The 26,353-nt window shown below is 39.3% G+C and overlaps 1 protein-coding gene and 1 pseudogene across 1 annotated transcript in view; one reads left to right on the top strand and one right to left on the bottom strand.

The window, feature by feature from the left end:
- The window catches only part of MET (MET proto-oncogene, receptor tyrosine kinase), a 100,253-nt gene that overhangs the window by 47,622 nt on the left and 26,278 nt on the right, over positions 1 to 26,353 (bottom strand). Inside the window, exons 3-5 of the mRNA XM_055283760.2 lie at positions 22,775 to 22,966; positions 11,256 to 11,390; positions 10,315 to 10,488 (exon numbers count right to left, since the gene is read on the bottom strand). Of these exons, the coding sequence (XP_055139735.2) occupies positions 10,315 to 10,488; positions 11,256 to 11,390; positions 22,775 to 22,966 (501 nt within the window). The remainder of the gene's footprint in view (positions 1 to 10,314; positions 10,489 to 11,255; positions 11,391 to 22,774; positions 22,967 to 26,353) is intronic.
- LOC129485547 (uncharacterized) lies at positions 23,670 to 23,721 on the top strand (annotated as a pseudogene).

The raw sequence follows: 26,353 nt of genomic DNA, 5'->3' as shown, positions 1-26,353 counted from the left end.
AGTGTCTGGTTTTCTTTTCCTGTGTTAGCTTGCTGGGAATTATGGTTTCCAGCTTCATCTATGTCCCTGCAAAGGACATGAACTCATCCTTTTTTATGGCTGCATAGCATTCCATGGCATATATGTGCCACATTTTCTTTATCCAGTCTATCATTGATGGGCATTTGGGTTGGTTCCAAGTCTTTGCTATTGTGAGTAGTGCTGCAGTAAACATACATGTGCATGTATCTTTATATTAGAATGACTTATAATCCTTTGGGTATATACCCAGTAACAGGATTGCTGGGTCAAATGGTATTTCTGGTTCTAGATCCTTGAGGAATCGCCATACTGTCTTCCACAATGGTTGAACTAATTTACACTCCCACCAACAGTGTAAAAGCAATCCCTATTTCTCCACATCGTCTCCAGCATCTGTTGTTTCCTGACTTTTTAATGATCACCATTCTAATTGGTGTGAGATGGGATCTCACTGTGGTTTTCATTTGCATTTTTCTAATAACCAGTGATGATGAGCTTTTTTTCACATGTTTGTTGGCCACCTAAATGTCTTCTTTTGAGAAGTGTCTGTTTATATCCTTGGCCCACTTTTTGATGTTTTTTTTTTCTTGTGAATTTGTTTAAGTTCCTTGTAGATTCTGGATATTAGCCCTTAGTCAGATGAATAGATTGCAACAATTTAATCCTGTTCTGTAGGTTGCCTGTTCACTCTGATGATAGTTTCTTTTGCTGTGAAGAAGCTCTTTAATTAGATCCCATTTGTCAATTTAGACTTTTGTTGCCATTGCTTTTGGTGTTTTAGTCATGAAGTCTTTGCCCATGCGTATGTCCTGAATGGTATTGCCTAGGTTTTCTTCCACGGTTTTTATGGTTTTTAGGTCTTATGTTTAAGTCTTTAATCTATCTTGAGTTAATTTTTGTATAAGGTGTAAGGAAGGGGTCCAGTTTCAGTTTTCTGCATATGGCTAGCCAGTTTTCCCAACATCATTTATTAAATAGGGAATCCTTTCCCCATTGCTTGTTTTTGTCAGGTTTGTAAAAGACCAGATGGTTGCAAATGTGTGGTGTTATTTCTGAGGCCTCTGTTCTGTTCCATTGGTCTATATCTCTGTTTTGGTACCAGTATCATGCTGTTTTGGTTACTGCAACCTTGTAGTATAGTTTGAAGTCAGGTAGTGTGATGCCACCAGCTTTGTTCTTTTTGCTTAGGATTGTCTTGGCTATGTGGGCTCTTTTTTGGTTCCATATGAAATTTAAAGTAGCTTTTTCTAATTCTGTGAAGAAAATCAATGGTAGCTTTATGGGGATAGCATGGAATGTATAAATTACTTTGGGCAATATGGCCATTTTCACAATATTGAGTCTTCCTACCCATGAGCATGGAATGTTTTTCCATTTGCTTGTGGTTTATAGTTCTTGAAGAGGTCCTTTACATCCCTTGTAAGTTGTATTCCTAGGTATTTTATTCTCTTTGTAGCAATTGTGAATGGGAGTTCACTCAGGATTTGGCTGTTTGTCTATTATTGGTATATAGGAATGCTTGTGATTTTTGCACATTGATTTTGTATCCTGAGAATTTGCCGAAGTTGCTTATCAGCTTAAGGAGATTTTGGGCTGAGACGATGGGGTTTTCTAAATATACAATCATGTCATCTGCAAACAGAGACAATTTGACTTCCTCTATTCCTATCTGAATATGCTTTATTTGTTTCCCCTGCCTGATTGCCCTGGCCAGAACTTCCAATGTTATGTTGAATAGGAGTGGTGAGAGAGGGCATCCTTGGCTTGTGCCGGTTTTCAAAGGGAATGTTTCCAGCTTTTGCCCATTCAATATGATATTGGCTGTGGGTTTATCATAAATAGCTCTTATTATTTTGAGATATGTTCCATTAATACCTAGTTTATTGAGAGTTTTTAGCACGAAGGGGTGTTGAATTTTATCAAAGGCCTTTTCTGCGTCTATTGCAATAATCATGTGGTTTTTGTCATTGGTTCTGTTTATGTGATGGATTATGTTTACTGATTTGCCTATGTTGAACCAGCCTTGCATCCCAGGGATGAAGCCAACTTGATTGTGGTGGATAAGCTTTTTGATGTGCTGCTGGATTTTGTTTGCCAGTATTTTATTGAGGATGTTCGCATTGATGTTCATCAGGGATATTGGCCTGAAATTTTCTTTTTTTGTGTTGTGTCTATGTCTGGTTTTGGTATCAGGATGATGCTGGCCTCATAAAATTAGGGAGGAGTCCCTTTTTTTTTTTCTATTGTTTGGAATAGTTTCAGAAGGAATGGTACCAGCTCCTCTTTGTACCTCTGGTAGAATTCGGCTGTGAATCTGTCTGGTCCTGGGCTTTTTTTGGTTGGTAGGCTGTTAATTACTGCCTCAATTGCAGAACTTGTTATTGGTCTATTCAGGGATTCGACTTCTTCCTAGTTTAGTCTTGGGAGGCTGTATGTGTCCAGGAATTTATCCATTTCTTCTAGATTTTCTAGTTATTTGCATGGAGATGTTTATAGTATTCTCTGATGGTAGTTTGTATTTCTGTGGGATCAGTGGTGATATCCCCTTTATCATTTTATACTGTGTCTATTTGATTCTTCTCTCTTTTCTTCTTGATGATTCTGGCTAGTGGTCTGTCAATTTTGTTGATCTTTTCAAAAAACCAGCTCCTGAGGTTTTTTGTGTCTCTATGTCCTTCAGTTCTGCTCTGATCTTAGTTATTTCTTGTCTTCTGTTAGCCTTTGAATTTGTTTGCTCTTGCTTCTCTAGTTCTTTTAATTGTGATGTTAGGGGTTGATTTTAGATCTTTCCCACTTTCTCCTGTGGGCATTTAGTGCCACAAATTTCCCTCTCAACACTGCTTTAGCTGTGTCCCAGAGATTCTGATATGTTGTGTCTTTGTCTTTGTTCTTATTGGTTTCAAAGAACTTATTTATTTCTGCCTTAATTTCGTTATTTAACTTGAAAAATAACAAATGTACCAGTTATTTACCCAGTAGTCATTCAGGAGCTGGTTGTTCAGTTTCCAGGTAGTTGTGTGGTTTTGAGCGAGTTTCTTTTTTTCTTTTTTTTTTTTTTTTTGTTGTTGTTTTTGTTTTTGACATGGAGTCTCGCTCTGTTGCCCAGGCTGGAGTGCAGTGGCACAATTGTGGCTCACTACAAGCTCTGCCTCCTGGGTTCACGCCATTCTCTTGCCTCAGCCTCCCGAGTAGCTGGGACTACAGGCACCTGCCACCACACCCAGCTAATTTTTAGTATTTTTCGTGGAGGTGGGGTTTCACCATGTTAGTCAGGATGGTCTCAATCTCCTGACCTTGTGATCCACCTGCCTCAGCCTCCCAAAGTGCTGGGATTACAGGGGTGAGCCACTGCACCTGGCCTTGAGTGAGTTTCTTAAACTTGAGTTCTAATTTGATTGTAATGTGGTCTGAGAGACTGTTTGTTTGCATTTGCTAAGGAGTGTTTTACTTCCAATTATGTGGTCAATTTTAGAATAAGTGCTATGTGGTGCTGAGAAGAACGTATATTCTATTGATTTGGAATGGAGAGTTCTGTAGATGTCTATTAGGTCTGCTTGGTCCAGAGCTGAGTTCAAGTCCTGGATATCCTTGTTAACTTTCTGTCTCGTTGATCTGTCTAATGTTGACAGTGGGGTGTTAAAGTCTTCCATTATTATTGTGTGGGAGTCTAAGTCTCTTTGTAGGTCTCTAAGGACTTGCTTTACGAATCTGGGTGCTCTTGTACTGGATGCATATACATTTAGGAGAGTTAGCTCTTCTGGTTGTGTTGATCCTTTTACCATCATGTAATGCCCTTCTTTGTCTTTTTTGATCTTTGTTGGTTTGAAGTCTGTTTTATCAGAGACTAGGATTGCAACCCCTGCTTTTTTTGCTTTCCATTTGCTTGGTAAATCTTCCTCCATCCCTTTATTTTGAGCGTATGTGTGTCTTTGCATGTGAGATGGGTCTCCTGAATACAGCACACCAATGGGTCTTGACTCTTTATCCAATTTGCCAGTCTGTGTCTTTTAATTGGGGCATTTAGCCTATTTACATTTAAGGTTAATAGTGCTATGTGTGAATTTGATCCTAGCTGGTTATTTTGCCCATTGGTTGATGTAGTTTCTTCATAGTGTCGATGGTCTTTACAATTTGGTATGTTTCTGCAGTAGGTGGTACCAGTTTTTTCTTTCTATATTTAGAGCTTCCTTCAGGAGCTCTTGTAAGACAGGCCTGATGGTGACAAAATCTCTCAGAATTTACTTGTCTGTAAAGGATTTTATTTCTCCTTCACTTATGAAGCTTAGTTTGGCTGGATATGAAATTCTGGGTAGGAAATTATTTTCTTTAAGAATGTTGAGTATTGGCCCCCACTCTCTTCTGGCTTGTAGGGTTTCTTTTTTTTATATATACTTTTTATTATACTTTAAGTTCTAGGGTACATGTGCACAACGTGCAGGTTTGTTACATATGTATATATGTGCCATGCTGGTGTGCTGCACCCATTAACTCGTCATTTACATTAGGTATATCTCCTAATGCTAACTCTCCCCCCTCCCCCCACCCCACAACAGGCCCTGGTGTGTGATATTCCCCTTCCTGTGTCCAAGTGTTCTCATTGTTCAATTCCCACCTGTGAGTGAGAACATGTGGTGCTTGGTTTTTTGTCCTTGCGATAGTTTGCTGAGAATGATGGTTTCCAGCTTCATCCATGTCCCTACAAAGGACATGAACTCATCCTTTTTTATGGCTGCATAGTATTCCATGGCGTACATGTGCCACATTTTCTTAATCCAGTCTATCATTGTTGGACATTTGGGCTGGTTCCAAGTCTTTGCTATTGTGAATAGTGCCGCAATAAACATACATGTGCATGTGTCTTTATGGCAGCATGATTTATAATCCTTTGGGTATATACCCAGTAATGGGATGGCTGGGTCAAACGGTATGTCTAGTTCTAGATCCCTGAGGAATGGCCACACTGTCTTCCACAATGGTTGAACTAGTTTACAGTCCCACCAACAGTGTAAAAGTGTTCCTATTTCTCCACATCCTCTCCAGCACATATTGTTTCCTGACTTTTTAATGATTGCCTTTCTAACTGGTGTGAGATGGTATCTCATTGTGGTTTTGATTTGCATTTCTCTGATGGCCAGTGATGATGAGCATTTTTTCATGTGTCTTTTGGCTGCATAAATGTCTTCTTTTGAGAAGTGTCTGTTCATATCCTTTGCCCACTTGTTGATGGGGTTGTTAGTTTTTTTCTTGTAAATTTGTTTGAGTTCATTGTAGATTCTGGATATTAGCCCTTTGTCAGATGAGTAGATTGCAAAAATTTTCTCCCATTCTGTAGGTTGCCTGTTCACTCTGATGGTAGTTTCTTTTGCTGTGCAGAAGCTCTTTAGTTTAATTAGATCCCATTTGTCAGTTTTGGCTTTTGTTGCCATTGCTTTTGGTGTTTTAGACATGAAGTCCTTGCCCATGACTATGTCCTTAATGGTATTGCCTAGGTTTTCTTCTAGGATTTTTATGGTTTTAGGTCTAACATTTACATCTTTAATCCATCTTGAATTAATTTTTGTATAAGGTGTAAGGAAGGGATCCAGTTTCAGTTTTCTACTTATGGCTAGCCAGTTTTTCCAGCACCATTTGTTAAATAGAGAATCATTTCCCCATTTCTTCTTTTGTCAGGTTTGTCAAAGATCAGATAGTTGTAGATGTGTGGTATTATTTCTGAGGGCTCTGTTCTGTTCCATTGGTTTATATCTCTGTTTTGGTACCAGTACCATGCTGTTTTGGTTACTGTAGCCTTGTAGTACAGTTTGAAGTCAGGTAGCGTGATGCCTCCAGCTTTGTTCTTTTGGCTTAGGATTGACTTGACAATGTGGGCTCTTTTTTGGTTCCATATGAACTTTAAAGTAGTTTTTTCCAATTCTGTGAAGAAAGTAATTGGTAGCTTGATGGGGATGGCATTGAATCTATAAATTACTTTGGGCAGAATGGCCATTTTCATGATATTGATTCTTCCTATCCATGAGCATGGAATGTTCTTCCATTTGTTTGTATCCTCTTTTATTTCGTTGAGCAGTGGTTTGTAGTTCTCCTTGAAGAGGTCCTTCACATCCCTTGTAAGTTGGATTCCTAGGTATTTTATTCTCTTTGAAGCAATTGTGAATGGGAGTTCACTCGTGATTTGGCTCTCTGTTTGTCTGTTATTGGTGTATAAGAATGCTTGTGATTTTTGCACATTGAATTTGTATCCTGAGACTTTGCTAAAGTTGCTTATCAGCTTAAGGAGATTTTGGGCTGAGACGATGGGGTTTTCTAGATATAAAATCATGTCATCTGCAAACAGAGACAATTTGACTTCCTCTTTTCGTAACTGAATACCCTTTATTTCTTTCTCCTGCCTGATTGTCCTGGCCAGAAATTCCAACACTATGTTGAATAGGAGTGGTGAGAGAGGGCATCCTTGTCTTGTGTCTGGCTTGTAGGGTTTCTGCAGAAACAGACTGTTAGTCTGATGGGCTTCCTTTTGTGGGTAACCCGACTTTTCTCTCCAGCTGCCCTTAACATTTTTTCCTTCATTGCAACCTTGGTGAATCTGACGATTATGTGTCTTGGGGTTGCTCTTCTTGAGGAGTATTTTCGTGGTGTTCTCTGTATTTCCTGAATTTGAATGTTGGACTGTCTTGCCAGGTTGGGGAAGTTCTCCTGGATAATATTCTGAAGAGTGTTTTCCAACTTGGTTCCATTCTCCCTGTAACTTTCAGGTACAACAATCAAATGTAGGTTTGGTCTTTTCACGTAGTCCCATATTTCTTGGAGGTTTTGTTCATTCCTTTTCATTCTTTTTTCTCTAATCTTGTCTTCACACTTTATTTCATTAAGGTGATATTCATTAAGTTGATCTTCAATCTCTGATATCCTTTCTTCCACTTGATTGATTTGGCTATTGATACTTGTGTATGCTTCATGAAGTTCTCATGCTGTGTTTTTCAGCTCCATCAGGTCATTTATGTTTTTCTCTAAACTGGTTATTCTAGTTAGCAATTCCTCTAAATTTTTTTTCAAGGTTCTTAGCCTCCTTGCATTGGGTTAGAACATGCTCCTTTAGCTTGGAGGAGTTTGTTATTACCCAACTTCTGAAGCCTGCTGATGTCAATTTGTCAAACTCATTCTCCATCCAATTTTGTTTCCTTGCTGGCAAGGAGTTGTGATCCTTTGGAGGAGAAGAGGTGTTCTGGTTTTTGGAATTTTCAGCCTTTTTGCGCTGGTTTTTCCTCATCTTCACGGATTTATCTACCTTTGGTCTTTGATGTTGGTGACCTTTGAATGGGGTTTTTGTGTGGATGTTCTCTTTGTTTATGTTGATGCTATTCCTTTCTGTTTGTTAGTTTTTCTTCTAACAGTCAGGCCTCACTGCTGCAGGTCTTCTGGAGTTTGCTGGAGGTCCACTCCAGACCCTGTTTGCCAGGGTATCACCAGCAGAGGCTGTAGAAAAGCAAACATTGCTGCCTATTCCTTCGTCTGGAAGCTTCATCCTAGAGGGGCACCTACCAGATGCCAGCTGGGGCTCTCCTGTGTGAGGTGTCTGTTGACCCCTGCTGGGAGGTGTCTCCCAGTCAGGAGGCACAGGGGTCAGGGACCCACTTGAGGAGGCAATCTGTCCCTTAGCAGAGCTAGAGCAGTGTGCTGGGAGATTTGCTACTCTCTTCAGAGCCAGCAGGCAGGAATGTTTAAGTCTGCTGAAGCTGTACCCTTTACAGTGCGAGGGGAAAATAGCCCATTCAAGCCTCAGTAATGGTGGACACCCCTCTCTGAACCAAGCTCCAGCATCCCAGGTCAACTTCAGACTCCTGTGCTGGCAGTGAGAATTTCAAGCCAGTGCATCTTAGCTTGCTGGTCTCTGTGGGAGTGGGATCCACTGAGCTAGACCACTTGGCTCCCTGGCTTCAACCCCCTTTCCAGGGGAGTGAATGGTTCTGTCCTGCTGGCATTCCAGGCGCCACTGTGGTATGAAAAAAATCTCCTGCAGCTAGCTCGGTGTCTGCCCAAATGGTCGCCCAGTTTTGTGTTTGAAACCCAGGGCCCTGGTGGTGTAGGCAAATGAGGGAATCTCCTGGTCTGTTAGTTGCCAAAACTGTAGGGAAAGTGTAGTATCTGGGCCAGAATACACTGTTCCTCACAACACAGTTCCTCAAGGATTCCCTTTGCTAGGAGAGGGAGTTCCCCAATCCCTTGCCCTTCCCAGGTGAGGCAACATCCCACCCTGCTTCAGCTCGACCTCCGTGGGCTGCACCCACTGTCTAACCAGTCCCAATGAGATGAGCTGTGTACCTCTGTTGGACATGCAGAAATCACCTGCCTTCTGCATTGATCTTGCTGGGAGCTGCAGACCGGAGCTGTTCCTACTCGGCCATCTTAACAGCCACCTCAAATCTGTCTTATTTTTTGCAGGAAGAATGCTAACTGTCACAGTCTAGTGCAGCATGAAATCTTCCTAACAACTATGAACCTGGAGGGATTTATGGACTCAGCTGCCCTACCTTCCCAACTGCAGCTTAAGCCTCACTGACTTGTGCATGGTAGCATGCAACCTTTGAGAATCATCAACTATAGAATGCTAGAGTTAGGAAGGGTGAGAGAGGAGGGAGATTTAAATATTGCAAGAGATTCTCTGCTTCCAGAAAATTCTGAAATATTTACTTTATTTTTAAGCATTTTAGTATAGCTTTTATGCTTAGTAAAAGGAAGCACATTAGTAAAAATTAAATGTTTCATTTGTGCAGGTTATCAAACCATTTTCTTTACTTAAAATACCAGCTTGGTTATTTCTGAAATGAAATTGTTGTGATTTAATTGCATGGGCACACACACATATATTTTCCATATCTATTTCATGGAATAGCAGAGTTCAGATTCCTAGTGTCTCAAATTTCTGAAGTTCTTTGTTTATAAAAGTATAAAATTGCACACGGTTCCAAAAGTATACTGAACAACAAAAAAGTGCACAAATACTACGGTATAGATTTAAATTGGTTTTGTTACTGTCTTTATTCTCTGGTCGATCAAGCTAAGTCTTAATAACTGTGTCACACCTAACAGAAAATAACTTGGTTTAAAACCAAGTCACCCACTACAAATCTTGCTCCAAACCGTAACTAAATGAAAACAGCCATGCACTTGGGGGTGGTTCTTGTTCTGACTTGCACATTTTGTTTACTTGGGCATGAACCAGGTGACCGAGACCTTTAACTTGAATCTTTCATAAGAACTATTTACTAAAGTCCAAGTTTTCTACATGCACACAGAGAAAAATACATACTGGGTTCTCACCAGGGAAGTGTTTTTAAGCAAGATGTTTTGGACTAAGAAATTTTTTAAAATTGCATGGAGATTTTCATAGTGCCGAATACATGCTTAAGCAAATAAGGCAACACAGTTAGCATGGCTGTGATGTTAGAGCTGATGTCCGTTGCCAGAAACTGAGTTCTCTATCAGCAAGAGATGTGCTTGTCTTGTTCTGGACTATATCTCCCCAGGGACTAGAGGGCAGCCTGCTAAATGGCATGCACTCAATAAATATTTTTGGAATGAATTAAAGAGTGGCATGGCTTACAGAAGTATAGATGTTAGTATAGTCATCCGTTGAGCCTTTGCTTTTTTTCTGGGAACACTGAAGGAAGACTCACAGCCACCCATGGGTGTTGACCCTCCACTTGCCTCCCACCTCACCCTGGGAAATAATCTTCAGTCTCATCTGTGAACAGACAAGGCCATCATCTATGCATCGGACAGGAAGAAAACTGTCCTGTGTGCCCCAGCATGGCAGGGATCACCAGTTTGCAGGATTCAGCTCAGGGTTCCAGGATATGCCATGAGCAGATCTGTTTCTGTGATGGAGGCTCATGTCTGGGCACTTGGCCGATATAGGAAGTGGCGAGGAATCACGAAGTGGGTGAGTCAGGAGGGAACAGGCCCCAGTGTGAGAAAATGGGGAGCACTGTTGCTTATTCGCCACCACTCTTTTATTCACACAGCACTAAAGGTGAGCAGCTGCCCAGGGAGAGAACCTAGACAATGTGAAGCAAGCACTTCAGGTGCAGGACTCGGGGGATGCCCAAACACCACCCCCTCCCCACCCAAGGGATAAAGCCAAGAGAGAGATGGTGCTTTAGCTGATGACTCACAGCTAAATGAGTAAATTGATTTTTAAATTTTTTTCATTAGTAGGATTTGTATCTAAAAAAACCAAAAACCAAAAAACAAAACAAAACAAAAACATGTATGCCAGCTGTTAGAGATTCCTACCTTGTAGATTGCAGGCAGACAGATCTGTTGAGTCCATGTCCCGCTCGGGCATTCCTCCGATCGCACACATTTGTCGTGGCACCAGCCACACTGAACAAAGGGCGGGGCAGAGAGGCACTGACTGCAGGACTGGAAATGTCTGCAGCCCAAGCCACTCAATGGGATCTTCGTGATCTGTGAAGAGAAGGGGTAGAAAGAGCTTCCAGAGGGGTATCTAGTTTATTCATTAATTATAAAGTAAGTACACAAAAGGTACATGTAAATATCATTTGATGGAATTTTCTAGACATAGCAACTATGTGTGCAAATCTTGTCATAACAGTGATTAAAATTTTAAAAATCTGATTCCTTCCTTTCCTTTATTGTTAGCAGGTATGTGAAAAAGTAACACTATTGTCCAGTGAGCATAGCATTGCCATGCAATGTTAGAGGTTCTACATAGTAGGGACATTGTGCCCTGTCTGAGATGATTTTAAAATAACAAGAGAGTATAATTTAAGTGGTGGGAAAACACACTTGAACCTCTGGAAAATTCTAAGTAAGGCTGCATATCATTCTGGCATGAAGATGCACTTTCTTCTCTAGGAGAAAAGGGATTATTGGTTGGAGTCGGATTCCAATGTACATTTCCAGGATTTATCTGCCTGCACTAGAGCTCTGTCATTAGGAATGTAATTCTCATTCTGTGTGTTTATTTTTCTTGTTGAGAAATATAGGACAAAAGGAGAAGTTTTGAAAAAGACCTCCCTTAGGTCTAGTCTTTCTTGAATAACAAATTAACTCGATCTCAGAAGATCTCTGGAATACTCACTAAAGAACTTAATAGAGGAGGGGTAAATTTAAGATGAAGAGAGACATTATAAAGGGCCAAGTGACACTGGTTGTAAATATCCATTTGGGAAAAACCACGTCTATGGAAATTCCCTGTGAGAACAGCTTACCTTCTTCCCAGTGACAACCAGTGTGTAGCCATTCTGGTTTAATGGATGCTCCACAATCACTTCTGGAGACACCGGATGGGAGTCCAGGAGAAAATTAACATGAGGGGTTGATGGTCCTGATCGAGAAACCACAACCTAAAAAGCAAAAAAGTTATAACACCCTTATTCCAACAAGCTCACTTTAAATATAAGTGGAAAATGTAGATGATAATGGCAATAGCAGATTAGCAGGGCTTGTGGGTGTTTGAACTGAAGACCCAACAGTTTCCCTCATTGTAAATCAATATGTCATCTTCTAATCTCTTGCCTTGAAGCCAAATTATCTGAACCCCCAAGACAGACTTTGCCTATGATCTTTTAATGGTTTCAAGGGAAAGAGATCTTTCAATCAATTGGCAGCACATACAGACAAATCCCTGCAATTGTATTGGGAAATGGAGGAACCAAAACTCTCTCCAGAAAGAAGACACCACACATGCTACAATGATTCTGGATTATTTTTTAAATATATCCTCTTAATCCTCCCCGCCAGGCAGTTTCCCTTGACGTAATGGTTAAGAGTAGTGGACGGGGAGTCTGGAATACTGGAGCCAGTTCCAGCTGTGCTACTCTTAAGCCATATTTATAGATCTTTTCAGGTCAAAACAGGCCCCCAGCTACTTTGAAATGATGTGTTGTATTTTTTTATAATCCACTGTCCCACAATATATTATTACTTGGATTATAAAACTCTGCTTCTTGGTCTGGCTTTAAAATAAGGCCTGATGGTTTTAACAATGCCTGGGAAATGAGGTTTGATGATTGATGTCATTTTTGCTTTCAGGTTTTTAAAATTTGGGATGTTTCCCACCTATCTAATTTCCATCTGTCCTGTTCCTAGAACCCAGTAATAATAAAGTTCAGAGCATAATTGACAACAGTTTGGATAAAATCCAAATTATTATCTTATATGAACACTTAGATTTTTAGGAGGGTGCTGGAGTTCTCAGAAAAACTTTCACTCTTAAGTAGGCCACTGGGTTGCATATACATGAAGGTGGAGGAGGCTTAGCACAGCCCTAGACTTGAAATCTACTTTGTGAAATTGTCCAACATCTCTAATAGTCTTTTACATTGCATTGAACACGCATTTACTCGCAATGGGTATGAAATCACAGGACAAACATGGACATCTGTGAGATTACGATTACATAGTCACTCCCTCTACCTCAGCTTTCTCATTCGTATAATGGGAATGAAAATTACAGGAATAATTAACTGCTTTGTACTCTAACAAACACATACAACATATAAATGTTCTGGGGAACAACTGTAAATTTTTTCTTCAGCATAATAAAGGAGCCAAGTATCCTGAAGCAATTTGGGAAGATTCTCAAAATACCTAATTTGTTCTCAGAGAGTGGATTGTTGATAGAGAAACTAATCAAGCTCACATACAGCCGTAAAAGTTAAACATCATGACATTTGTGCTCTTATGTTTGTTCTACCCTAAACACTCAACGCTTTCAAAACATCTCCATTAGAAAGGGTGGTTATATTTGCACAGAAGTTAAGTGATGGATCAAGGGTCACTTGGTCAGGATGGGAAAGGTTGGAAACTATTGCTATTTCCTAAAGTTAGGGCCCAATAGGTATTGGTGACCTTTGCAGGCAAAGTGAACAGAAATTCAATTACCAGTCCCACCTCCCTTTGGGTATTGGTTACAAGCAGAATATCAGATGTCAGACTTCCAAAGCTTCTATTTCAAATTCTCCAGATTTTGGTTACCCAATTTTGCAACCTTAACTCCCTTCGGGTGCTCACCACGTCTCATTTTTCCTATACTCCTGCCCAATATCACCTCAAACTGCAAAGGTAAAACAAAAAACAAAACAAAAACACAAAAGCAAAAAAACTCCTTTTCTCACACACAGGTCAAAAGTAACACAGAACACCAGTCTGTCTTAATACCCTGACTTTGTTTTCCATCTCATTCTATGCTTTGCACTTCACTGAAGATTATTCATCACTATGAACCTTGCAATGGACATCTGCATTTTGTGTCTGTCTCCCTGGTTTCCTCCGTTCTACTTAGACTGGCTACATAACAATCACCTCCTAGAGCCCTTTTTTTCTCCTATCTTCTTGCTCTCTTTAATACCATTTCCCAAATCCATAATAAGCAATCCCTTCTTAATTACTAGGTCATCATCTTTGACTTTATGAAATATCTGAAGCCCATCCAGGTAGTCCTTTCCCAGAAATAATTAACCTTTCTCTTTCTTTTCGGAAGCTCTTTGCACCTCTGGGCTTGGATTGATTGATATGTGTATCCTCTGTTAAAGAGCTTTGTCTGAAAAGCACCAAATGTATGGTACTTTCATAACAGGTAACTGGGTCACATATTGTGCTAAGTGCTTTAAATGGAGATTTTATTTACTCTTCACAATACTCCTATAAGGTAGGTACTATTGTTTTCCTTAAAAAAAAACACAACATAGAATTTCAGCTAGAAAGTACAAGAGTCAGATTTCCACAGAGCTTTATCTGAGGCCAGAATCCATGTGCTTGACCTCTTAAACACTCAACTGCTAGGCCTTTGGAGCACCAGAGTAAATACCATTGAAAAAGCTTCAACTCTGAGCTCCCAAGAGCCACTCGTGAGTAAAAGTACTAAAACAAATTTCACAATATATTTGCCTTGCCAGTTACTCCGTGTTTCAGTAATTTTTGCTGCACAAGTTAAGTGTGCCAAAGGAGAAAGTCTCTGCATCTAAATAGTTTCTGACGGCATAGAGAAAATGTTACTAGCACACTTCGCCAAGCTCTACTTTTGATCATGAATTAGCACGAATGTTGCTTGCTACAGAAAATGGGATGAAGATGAGAAGACACAAAGGCACATGGAAAAGTGAGGTGACTTGGAAGTGAGAATGCCATTTGGAATTTTGCGCAGAGGTTGTACCACAGATGCAAATGCCTTTTTAGTTGGTCATTAGCTCATTCTCTGCAGGGATACCTACTGCTATAAATGTTTTCCTACCCTTAATTCTTTTCTTTCTCTTATTGCTAGGATTCTAAATAATCGATTAAACACTTTAACTCTCAAAATACCCCTGAAGCAATGCGTGCCAGAAATTAGGAGTTCTTTTTGGTTGTCATGGAGATATTTCTAGGAACAGAACTAAATTTGGCATGTACATGTAATTTTTATGATAAATAACCTGGTAATCTTAGAAAAATTAGCATAAAATAGAAGACCAACAATTATCTTTGAGTTTCTACTGTTCAACAACTAATCTTTAGCATTTAGGTCACAGGATATTTTTTCTTTAATGGCCTTGAAAATACAGGACTAATACATTTGGGGCAGGGCAGAATCTGAATTTACTGGATGGTTGTGGTTTTGATCTCACATAGCCCCTTGTAGATAGGACATGGGGAAGAAATACATGTACAAATAAAACTGTTGTGGCTAAGCCTCCAAATCTGTAAACCTGAACAAAGTAACTCTGTGTGAGATATCCACAAATATGTAAAGGCCATATCTCCTTACCTCCCATATACAGTTTTATCTTTAATTAAACTGTTTTATTAATATAATTAAATTTTAAGAATGATGAATACAATTTAACATAAGATGTTTGTATGCAGTTTCTGTATACCTCCCCCATTGTTTTTAAAGTGGACAATTGAACAGTTTTAGATTTTTTTATTTTTTGAGACAGGGTTGTAGAATGCTTTCATTATCTCAAAAAGAAGCCCCACATCCCTTAGCTGTCATTCCCAGTCTCCCCATATTCTCTTAGTCCTTGACTACCACTAATCTACTTTCTATCTCTATAGGTTTTCCTATTCTAGATATTTCATATAAATGGAATCCTATAATATGTGGTCTTTCTGTGCCTGGCAACTTTCACTTAACACAAAGTTTTCTTTTTCTTTCTTTTTTCTTTAATTTATTTTAATTTATTTTTATTTTTTTGAGATGGAGTTTCATTCTGTTGCCCAGGCTGGAGTGCAGTGGTGCAATCTCAGTTCGCTGCAACCTCTGCCTCCTGGGTTCAAGTGATTCTCCTGCCTCAGCCTCCCGAGTAGCTAGGATTACATGCATGGGCCACCATGCCCAGCTAATTTTTGTATTTTTAGTAGAGACAGGGTATCCCCATATTAGCCAGGCTGGTCTTGAACTCCTGACCTCAAGCGATCTGCCTGCTTTGGCTTTCCAAGGTGCTGGGATTACAGGTGTGAGCCACCATGCCTGGCTTTAATATAATGTTTTCAAGGTTATTCATGCTCCTTTTTATCACCAAAATAATATTTCATTATATGGATATGCCACCTTTTATTTATCTATTCATCACTCAATGGACGTTTGGGTTTTCCACTTTTTGCCTATTGTGAATAATGCTGCTATGTATATTAATAACTTTTTGTATGAACATATATTTTCGCATCTCTTGGGTACCTAGAAGTGGAATTGCTGGGTCTTATGACAACTCTATTTAACCCTTTAAGGCAGGGCCAAGCCATTTTCTGTAGTGGCTGCCCCATTCTACATCCCCATCAGCAGGGTATGAAGGCTGCAATTTCTTGACATCCTCACTTATACTTGTTATTTTTTATTTTCTTGATTCTAGCCATTCTACCGGGTGTGAAGTGGTACTTCATTGTAGTTTTGGTTTATAGTTCTCTGCCAAAATGTTTTCTTAAATTAAGTAAGAGGGTTCACAGACTTCCTCCCATTCCTCCTGCCCAAGATAATACTTGGGCATCCCCTGCTTGATATGCCAGTCAGTGTTCTGAAGAACAGTCCTTCATGGTCAGACTAGTCTTCCATGAAACAGGGTCCCGGAGGGGCTGGAGGCAGGGGAGGGGTGGAAGGAACAAAAGTGGCTTCTCCTTAGGAAAAGCAGTCAGAGCAGGAGACGAGGCACTCCCCAGGCGCCTGTGCTTGGCAGAGGTGGTGAAGGGTTGGGGGCATATCCTATAGGTGGGTGCAGAGCAGAGGTGTTGGAGGCGGTGCATGGTGGGGCTGGAACAGTGTGTGTGAGAGTGGACCTCTTGAAGGAGAGGGAGAGACCACTGGAAGTTGAAGGTAGAACAAGACATGGGGTTTAATCAGAGTTGCTTCGGACTAAGAACATTTCATATCCTTTAATATTCTTGGAGAGATCTGAGTAACCACTGGAATGCTTGTTGGCATCGTACTACTTTCATCGAGACACTGACATCCAACTCTACAGGTATGGGTTCTACACGTGACATCTCGGTGGCCTTCAGTGCATCTGAACTGGATGGAAAGCACGTTAGAAAACATGCAACACGGCCCTTCTTCGCATAGTTATCCTGGGATCAAATAACAGTAGGGCCAGGTGTGGTGGCTCACACCTGTAATCTCAGCACTTTGGGAGGCTGAGGCAGCAGAATCGCTTGAGCCCAGGAGTTCAAGACCAGCCTGAGCAACATAGGGAAACCCCATCCCTATAACAAATCAAACAACTCTCCCCCCCAAAACACAGTAAATCTTATTGTAAATGATTCAGTCTTACAGAAATACAGATTAAAATGTAGCCAAGAAGCCTACATACAATCTTTTGGAGATTGAAGTTTCCTTTTATATGAACAGAAAACACCAATTTCTATTTTAAGGCCAATAAAACTGAACAGGAGCTTTGATATCATCTAGATTGATTCTAATTTAGAAGTTGAGAATAATAGAGGATTTCTGTTGGGGAATAAGAAAAGCTTCATTCTTAATGAAAGATGTTGCAAATTATTGGATTTTCTTTTCTTTTAAGAGACAGGGTCTTGCTCTGTCATTCAGGCTGGAATGTAGTGATATGATCATAGCTTACTGTAATCTCGAACTCCCGGGCTCAGGTGATCCTCCCACCTCAGCTTCCCAAATGGCTAGGACTACAGGCATGCACCACCACACATGCCTAAGTTTTTTATGTCTTGTAGAGACAGGGTCTTGCTGTGTTGCCCAGGCTTGTCTGGAACTCCTGGCCTCAAGCAATCCTCCATCCTCTACCTCCCAAAATGTTGGGATTACAGGCATAAGCCACCATGACTGGCCAATTATTGGAAATTGAGGCTCAACGAAAAAAATATGAGTGAAGAAGATGACACTATTCATAAATGGATCGGGTTATAGCAGGATGTGACCTATGAATTCAGGGAGTATATTTGTTTACCCCGGAGTTCCCAATACAGAATACAGACTCTGGTCCTCAAGACATATCTGTTGCCTTAATATACAAAAAGGCTGAAATAAGAAGCTTATTTAAGCCTTAATGAAGTCATGAGGTTTTTAAATGTTTCAGAATCTAGATTAACCTAAAAGAGTTTAATCTGCATTTTCAAGGTATTTCTGATGCTTCTTTCTGCTTTGCTGTTTCAGGTTTCCTATTTTCTTCAGTATGTGATAGAAATTGGTGTTTATTTAGAAAGAAATCAGAATATGAAGAGTAGAGTTATCTGTTTCAATTATGGTAAATATCTAGTTTTTTTGTAAAAAAAATAAAAAATAAGAAGTAGAAATTGCTGATTGGTACTGATAGCTCAGAAAATGGTAAGACAAAGTGCCAGGTAGCAAACGGTGAATTAAATGAAGTTTACTCTGTTCTTTCCTTTCTTCTTTTTGGTAAATGGGTATGAGTGCTTCTATACCAACTTGACATTTTAAAGGCCAGATACATCCAAAAGGCAAAACAATTTTCCTCTCTGTTACAATACTGATGTGTGTACTTCAACCTTCTGAGATAAGTCAAAATGAGTCAATACCAGATTGAGGCATTTGTAAAAAAAAATATTTTGAACATCTAAAAACCAAATAAGCTAGGAAATTTGTTAAAATTTTAAAATAACCATTTCTTTCAAATCAGTATTTCAAACATGTTGATTGTAGAATTAGCCAATTTATACACAGAGTATACCTGTTTCTGAAATTAAAAAGTCATAAAAGTTCAAGAAACTACTGAGACATATATATTTCATGTCTTAAAATGTCTCTCTGCTCTTTCCAAAAGCACCCATGCAAGAAATCTCATTTGTTCCTTGCTACCAAAAGCCAAAACAAAAGCTTCGCATTGTCCTATGATTTCAAATATTTATGATATTTTAAATTTCTATGCATGTAACAATGTATAAGGTATGTCTTTCAAGAGCATGTGTCAATTCATTTTGGGAGACTAAACATAAACTGGACTTGATTTTTAGTTATGGACATAACTGAAATTATTATTTATAAAAAGTTCTTTCTTACACAAAAGAAATTTCAGAACTCTTGAGTGTATTCTCCTCTAAAGAAATACACCAAATCTTCTGGGCACGGTGACTCATACCTGTAATCTCAGCATTTTGGGAGGCCAAGGCGGGCAGATCACTTGAGGCCAGGATTTCTAGATCAGCCTGGCCAACATGGCGAAAAACCCGTCTCTACTAAAAGTACAAAAATTAGCTGGGCATGGTGGTACGTGCCTGTAATCCCAGCTACTCAGGAGGCTAAGGCACAAGAATTGCTTGAATCCTGGAGGTGGGGGTTGCAGTGAAACAAAGATTGTGCCACCACACTCCAGCCTGGGCAACAAAGCGAGTCTCTGTGAAAAAAAAAAAAAAAAGCCAAAGCTAACTTTCTTTACGGTTAAAACTAAGTTAATGATGTACACACAAAAAAAGGCAGATAATATTTTTATCTGATCATTTTATAAAAGAGATGGGTAAGTTAGAAATCCCTAAAGAGAATCACTGTTCAAGTTGAAGCTTCCTTCAGTTGTGTCTCTGCCAGTGAATCTGCGTCTACATACTCTAAAATGGCAGTAATTCCAAACATGATGCATACTACAGGCTTCTCACAGACAGCGCTGACATGCCACGATGGGGGCACGGGAACTGAAGGAATTTGAAGACAGGAGGTCAATAGATAAACAAACTTTTCTTATTGGAAGTGAGTAATTATTCTTAGGTTCACTGATTACTAACACAATCCTTTAAGTAATGATCTTGAACACGGGACATCTTTTTAGGTGATCTTTACCTCCTTGGGTTTCTTACTTAAGATCCAACTAGTCCAGTTAAGAGGCAGAAGAGAACAGGAGTGATGAGTGGGTGGTAACAACATTTAGGAACTTGGAGAGGGGAAAGGGGCATGCGGGAAGAGCTAGGATGGAACCACGAAGCCCAGTAGCAGCAGTGACAGTGCCCAGGCCGTGGCCATTGGAAGCAGGCACAGTGTAGTGCACATAGTAGTTGCCCAGTGAATATCTGTGGAGCTGAACTTGAAATAATTCTTGAAAGGGCCTCCCCACCCCCTCCCGCATCCCTGATCCACTCACTCTCCCTGGCCTGACAGTCATGCACAGATATTTTAATAGCAATGCTTTGCATTTAGAGATTAAAAGCCTTATACAAGTGCTGTTTAAAAAAAATCAAGGAAGCATTGTTTTGGATGTAGATTAGACGAGGCGCTCAGAAGGGAGACGTGGACAATCCCTGTGATTAGTCCTGTGATCTTCATGAGAATCCCTCTTCCCTCTCCCACGTAGCTGTGTACACTGTGTTAATGTTCCCAAGTCTGGCTCTGTTCTACATCTCCTTCCCCAGTTTGTAAGAAGGCACGTTCTCATGGTTCACTTACACTATCTCAAACATTGCTTACCCTACTAATTTACTTCAAAGTATCAAGAGAGTGATCATGCAAATAAAAATTGTTTTTAAATCTTCACCTACATTGACATGGCTCTACAGATATTGAGACTTTATAAATATATGTATGCATCAGTATTTTCAGATATAGCTGCACCTGTACAAGATAAGTTACACATCATTAAATGTTAGGAACATGTCAAAAATGTCTTCCCTGCCATACACAAAATATTGTTAACTAAACAATGTAATTCTTTCTAATCAAATGACCACTGTGAAATAACTGATTCACTTTGCACCCAACAGCTGGGGCTGTAGCTTGTGTTCCCAGCCAGAGCTGAACACAAGCACAATAGGAAAGACAGAAACAGCTGCAAATGCTTGGGAGAAAAAAATTTGCAAAGCAACTTTGCCATTAGGCTTCAGGGTAGGAAGGAAGTAAAATCATTTTTCTGTTCCCTTTTGTGTAGGGCAGCTGTCTTTCGGAAAAAAAAAAAATGTCCATTCTATTTTGTAACAGAAACTTCATCGTATTTACTAAAACACGAGTTGTAGAAACTTAGGCCTAGCCATACATTTAGCACTGTGGTGCAGTCAAAACATTTACAGAACTTTGTAGGAAGTCACTGCTCTGACAGATTAAAGTGGGAGGTCGCCATATCTGTGCTCCACTTCTGACTCGTCCCCCACTATTATTTACTGTAAATATCTGGACTTCAGTGATGTTGATTGTTTGATCCTTCAAATGCCTCAGGTTTCTTTATAAAATTTAACGGAATGAAATTCTCTTAGGCAAGCGTCAGAGAAATAGATCCTCTGTGGTTTTGAATAGCCCTTTGTCTGTATGTACTATTATTATCAGGTAAATATGTTTATCTTTCCTACTAAAATTTAATTTCTTAAAGGTAGGTTCTGTGTCACTCTTTCCTTTGCTTCATTCGTTTGTCTAGTAAAGCAAAGTTAGGTAGTTCTTGATACTTATTTGATAAATTAAAAGCCACTTTTTAAAAAAAGTCAGTGATACCAGTACTTTTCATAAAATAAGCATTTATTTTTACCTTTTGTTTTGGATGAATAGTTACTGGGCAAAATATAGTTTCCTTTACACAAAGGCTGGGAGACAAGAATAAAACATTTGCTACAGCATTTCTATAATGAGACTGATGCATGACGTATCCCTCAGGCGATGGACTCTGTCACACAGCAGAATTTACTCAGTTAATAAAGCAACATATTTAAATAAGGAATTGTATTACAACTTTAGAATGTGGAAATAGGCCAGGGAACTTTTGATGTTAAAAAAAGTCGGAGCTAAAGTAATCATAAAAAGCTTATTCATACAAAACTGGATTGGTGAGGTAATGGATGATTTTGAAAAAACAAAAACAAAGAAAGCAGAAATAAAGATAAAAGGGGCAAATCAACATAATGAACACATGAGGAAATCAATAGATGCCAGCTTCTCTAGTCCTTCTTTGTATTTTTGCAATTCTATAGAATGCCACTGATGTAAATTAAAAACATGTATAAACACAGAATAATACTACATATTTTACGTATAATAGATATGACCATATTTCAAATACATTTGAGTGCATGTCTCTGTGGGAGGGGTGAGGCATCCCTCCTTCAGGTTTGAGAAGTTAAGGATAGAATTAAATGGTCAAGATGGATGAGTTGGATAAATAAGCACAGTGGAATGGACAGAGGAAAGGGGGAGAAAAGGCATAGTTCACTGTGAAGCAATAGAAGGGAGATTACTACGGGAATAATTAGATAACAGGAGCTGTATGATTAGTTTTGAGCTAGGAAGGTTTTATTTACATGGTTTTTGACCTTGAAAAAATTCCACCATGCCCATTAGTACCAGAAAAACACAGCTTACAGGTTTTAAAATATGGCAAGGATCAATAACCAGGCTGCTATAAAAAGAGTGGTAATTAAAAAAAGTTTTGTAGAAGAAAACACATATAGGATGTATAGATAGGCAAGTTATAGGAAAAGCTTATCATTCTCAGTTGGTTTACTAGAGGTTATTTTCTAATGAGGGTATTAACTACATCAGACAATTATGAAATCTCCCTTTAAAAGAAATTTCTAGTATTCATAGAAGTTCAAGATTTCCATAGATGCTATTGTCATTCTTCACTCAACAAGAATCTACTAACAACTCATGTTAAAAGCACCAATAACTAGAAAACAGCAAAAACTAACCCTACAAGAGAGTATTTTAATTTCTGCAAAGTGCTATGGTTCTTGTATCTGGGAAACACAGTAAGTTGAAATGGAAACTTTTGTTGTACAGAAGTACTGTTGCTATCCGTTACAACCATTTCTTAATAAAATCTGGATTTTTTTTTTTGTATTTGAACTTATTTGCATCCAACCCTACCATTTTACAGAATCAGGAGAGCTTGAGTTACAATGGGATTTTGATGATAATGTTGTCCCTTCCTAACTCCTGCCAATATTTCTCAATGATGTGAATGTTTCTTCTCATGGAGACGCATGGTTCACACAATAGCTCTCCTTTGATCTGTAGCTTCCCTTGAAATAAAAAAAAAATTGCCTAGAAGTGCTTTAATTGTTTCATTTTATTTTCCAATCATGTGACAGAAATTATGAATGGAAAAAAAAAACCCACACCATTCTGGACGAGAAAATTAAAGCAACCAGATTCAAACTGAAAGCTTTAAGAACTTAATGAAAAGAGACCACACATTTAACAGAAAGTGGACCAGGCTTCATTGTTTGGCTTTCAGTCTGTGTTCCAGTTTCTACTACGATTTGGACTTTACAGTATTTGCAAATACCTTACTGCAAAAACGAAAACAAATTAATTGCACAATACCAGATAGAACAGACACAGCTACTCTCAGAAAGCACTTACCTGCATGAAGCGACCCTCTGATGTCCCAAGATTAGCTATGGTGAGGTCTCCTTTAATGAAGGTGGATACAGATGTTAAGAGGACTTCGCTGAATTGACCCATGAATAAGTCAACGCGCTGCAAAGCTGTAGTAAACTCGGTTCGATATTCATCACGGCGCGCTTCACAGCCTGATGAATTTCTCAGAAGTGTCTGGAATAAAATATGGTCATAGAGTTAATGTGAGTCCAGACGTGAACAAGCTGGTAAGAAACCTTTCAGTGTGTCTTTTCAGAGCCTGGAGGAGAATGGCGAGGATAATCATGCAAATAGACAAACAGCCACAGATAGGCATAAATATTTCTAGTGACTGAATGGCTCCAGTTTCACTAGGCATTATTTATAGACTGTAAAACCTTACCATCGCAATTCACACTATGGTTCAATACGTGCATGCCCAAAGATGGAACTTAGTTGCTGTTATTATAAGAGAAACAAAACTTTTAAATGTCTCAGCCCTTGAAACAAAGGTAATGCTTCTAGCAGGCAAGTCTGATGAGATGAATTTCAACTGGAATAATAATAAATGTTACAGGCATGCTCTGACATTATATTTTTAAATGTGTGCCTTTGTGTGTTCTTGTGCAGAGAGATGGTAGGGAGTGGTGGTTAACGGATAACTCACTGGGAGGCCACAGGGCACTGACCCAAGTGCTTGCATCAAATCCTGGCCCCTAATGTTTACTTGCTTTATGTAATAATCTTTCCGTATTCAGAAAATCATGTAATTTCTGTGTTTTATACCCCCTCAATCTGTAAAATAGAGAGAACTAAAAAAATAGTACTTACCTTATAGAGCTTGTGTAGCTATTAAACAAGCTAGTTTATATAAATCTCTCACAACAGAACCCAGCATAAGTGTTATATTTCTTTTAGAATTTGTCTAGCAGGTTTTCTGGAAGACCTCCCATGCAATAAAAACAAAACAAACAAACAAAGAGCCCAGCACTTGTAGATAACATCACTTAAGTATCTCCATTCACATGTCTCAGAGACCTCAGATTCAACAACACGCCCATCTTAGAAAACACAATCTTCCCCCTGCCTGATCTTAGGGTACTACACACCTCAGTGAATGGCTCTACCATTCCTCCAGGTGCACAGTCCTGCACCTGGTGCAGAAATCTAAGTGTCATCCCCAATTCCTCCCTCTCCCTCCGTCCGTCCCCATATACAGTCCCCATACACAGTCCATCACCAATTCCCAACAATTTCATTTCTAAATGCCTCCTAGACCCATCCAGTCTTCTCCTTCATGCCCTTCCTCCCAGTTTTCATCCTGGCCACCTCACTCCTTCCTGAACTACTACAGTGGCTTCCTAACTAGCCCCACCACATCCACTGTTACCCTTGCCAGGTGATCTGTTCTTTACACTGCAGCAGGATTTTCTTTTTCAAACACAAATCTGACCATATCCCTCTCTATTTAAAACACTCAATGCTTCCCCATTGTTGTTAGGATAAAGAACAACATTTTTTAACATGGCCTGTATGGCTCCCTTCCCATCATCCGGCCCCACCCCAGCTTCTCCAGATCTGTGTTCTTAGCGCTCCAGCGAGCAGGCCTTCTTTCAGCTCTCCAAATATGTCACGTGTTCTCCCATTAAGGGCCTCTGCAGATGCTATTTCCCTGCTTGAAATGCTCCTTCCACCTTCATTCACCTTGTTAACTCCTACATCTCCTTCAGATCTTAGCTTATCACCATTTCTTCAGGAGGCCTGCCCTGACCCCACTATCTAAGTCAAATGCTTCTAGTATAGATTCTCATAATACCATTTACCTGTGTACCCATAGCAGAGCTGTAACATAGTTACAAGCTGCAACTTAACATTTGCTTGTGTGATTTATAAGGTAATGTGAAACTTCTCCCAAGTAGCTCGCTGCGATCAGGGACCCTACTCATTCACCATAGTATTGCTAGTAGTTGATTAACTATCATGCATAGTAGATGTTTAGTAAATATTAATTGAATGAATGAACAAGTGAATCAATTATAGGGAGATGGGGGATGAGTATGGAGATATAAAACTATACTATTAAAGCTTTTTTTTTTTTTTCCAGAAATTGGGGAAGTTAAAAGAGTTTATAAGGGACAAATGGGAGTATTTGGCTCTTGACTGTCCTGAGGAGATAGCTGGGAATTGGTAACTCTGGGGTAGACGATGGGGACAGGACAAGGTACTAAGGAAAATCATGTATACCTTGGAAGAAAAGGAGAGCAAATTTCATTACATCTTTGTATGTAACTATAAGTGTAGGAAAATGATTAGGAAGTAAGAAATTCTCTATTATCATCCCATATGATAATAATCACAAAATGATCAAAGTATATTTCAAATCATTTTATTATTTAAGAACAAACAAATAAAAGTTTAGTTATCCTTCTGTATAGCGACCTTATTCCTTAAGGTCAAATGTCTGCCACATGCAATGCAGAGTTTTTACATCTACTGACTTTTATGATTAAAAACCACCTAAAATGCTCTATTTTATATATCAACAACAATGTCTTCATTTTCAGTGGCAATAAATTAGCAAATAGAATCTTAGAGATGCTAAACCCACTGACTCTTGTAATTAATACAAATGTTTTAGGTCTAGTCATTTACTTTGATATATTAGTTAAGTGCTATTTCCCTGTTTAATTAGAAGCATTTCTTCACTAAAGTACTATGGATTACTCTGAGGAGTAGCAGATAACTGAGATGTACCAGCAATTCGATAGCAACCGATTAATTGATAATTAAGTTTCTATTGGTGATCAATCATCCATTTTGCAGAGATAGCTAGAGCTAAGGGAATCTGCTTAAAGGAGAAAAGACCAATTTTAAATCTAAGGCCATTTGAAGTATTCCATTACAGAGGTGGCAGCTCTTGAGGGTCAGGTTTTTGTGGTTGTCTTGTTTCTTCTTTTGTTAGTGTTTCTTCATCTCTAAGTCTAGGTGACATCCTGGGAACTTTAAAGCCTCAAACTTGACCTGGTGTGTCATGCTGCCAGAGATATAATGGATTCATTGGGATATAAAAACAATTTGGTGGGTGTGAATGAGAGTCTTTGACCATAAACTAGCTGCCTTCTATCAACAAGAGGACAGGAATTGTCTTATCATCTTTTATCCCCAGGACCCTGTATTATGCCTAACACACACTAGGCATTTAATGACAGCCTGCTGAAAAATTAGTGCATCTGCAAAGTCACCAGAGATAAAGCTCATTTGCCTACTCAGTTTGCTTTGTGGTTGGTCTTGCTGAATGGGGCCAGCAGAAGAATGAAGAGGAGATGACCATTAAGGGTCTCCTCAGAGAATCTGCAAGCTTGCAGGAACTCACTGATCTTTCGTAAATGGAGGGAGAGCAATACAACCAGAACTTTAGCCTCTGTGCACCTGTTTGCACACGTTAAGGCATAAATGTAGAACTCTGTATTCGAGTTAATGCAACATTTATATTGCACACTTCAAGTCTTCTCTTTCAGGACAGGAATTAGTGAGATCTCTAAACAGTATCTCCTCAAGAACTAATAGGATTAAATTATGTCT

Source organism: Symphalangus syndactylus, chromosome 6 (genome assembly GCF_028878055.3).
Source record: "Symphalangus syndactylus isolate Jambi chromosome 6, NHGRI_mSymSyn1-v2.1_pri, whole genome shotgun sequence".
In the NCBI taxonomy this organism is placed as follows: Eukaryota; Metazoa; Chordata; class Mammalia; order Primates; family Hylobatidae; genus Symphalangus; species Symphalangus syndactylus.
The sequence above is the reverse complement of the archived record's forward strand: the minus strand, read 5'-3'. Positions and strand labels throughout refer to the sequence as shown.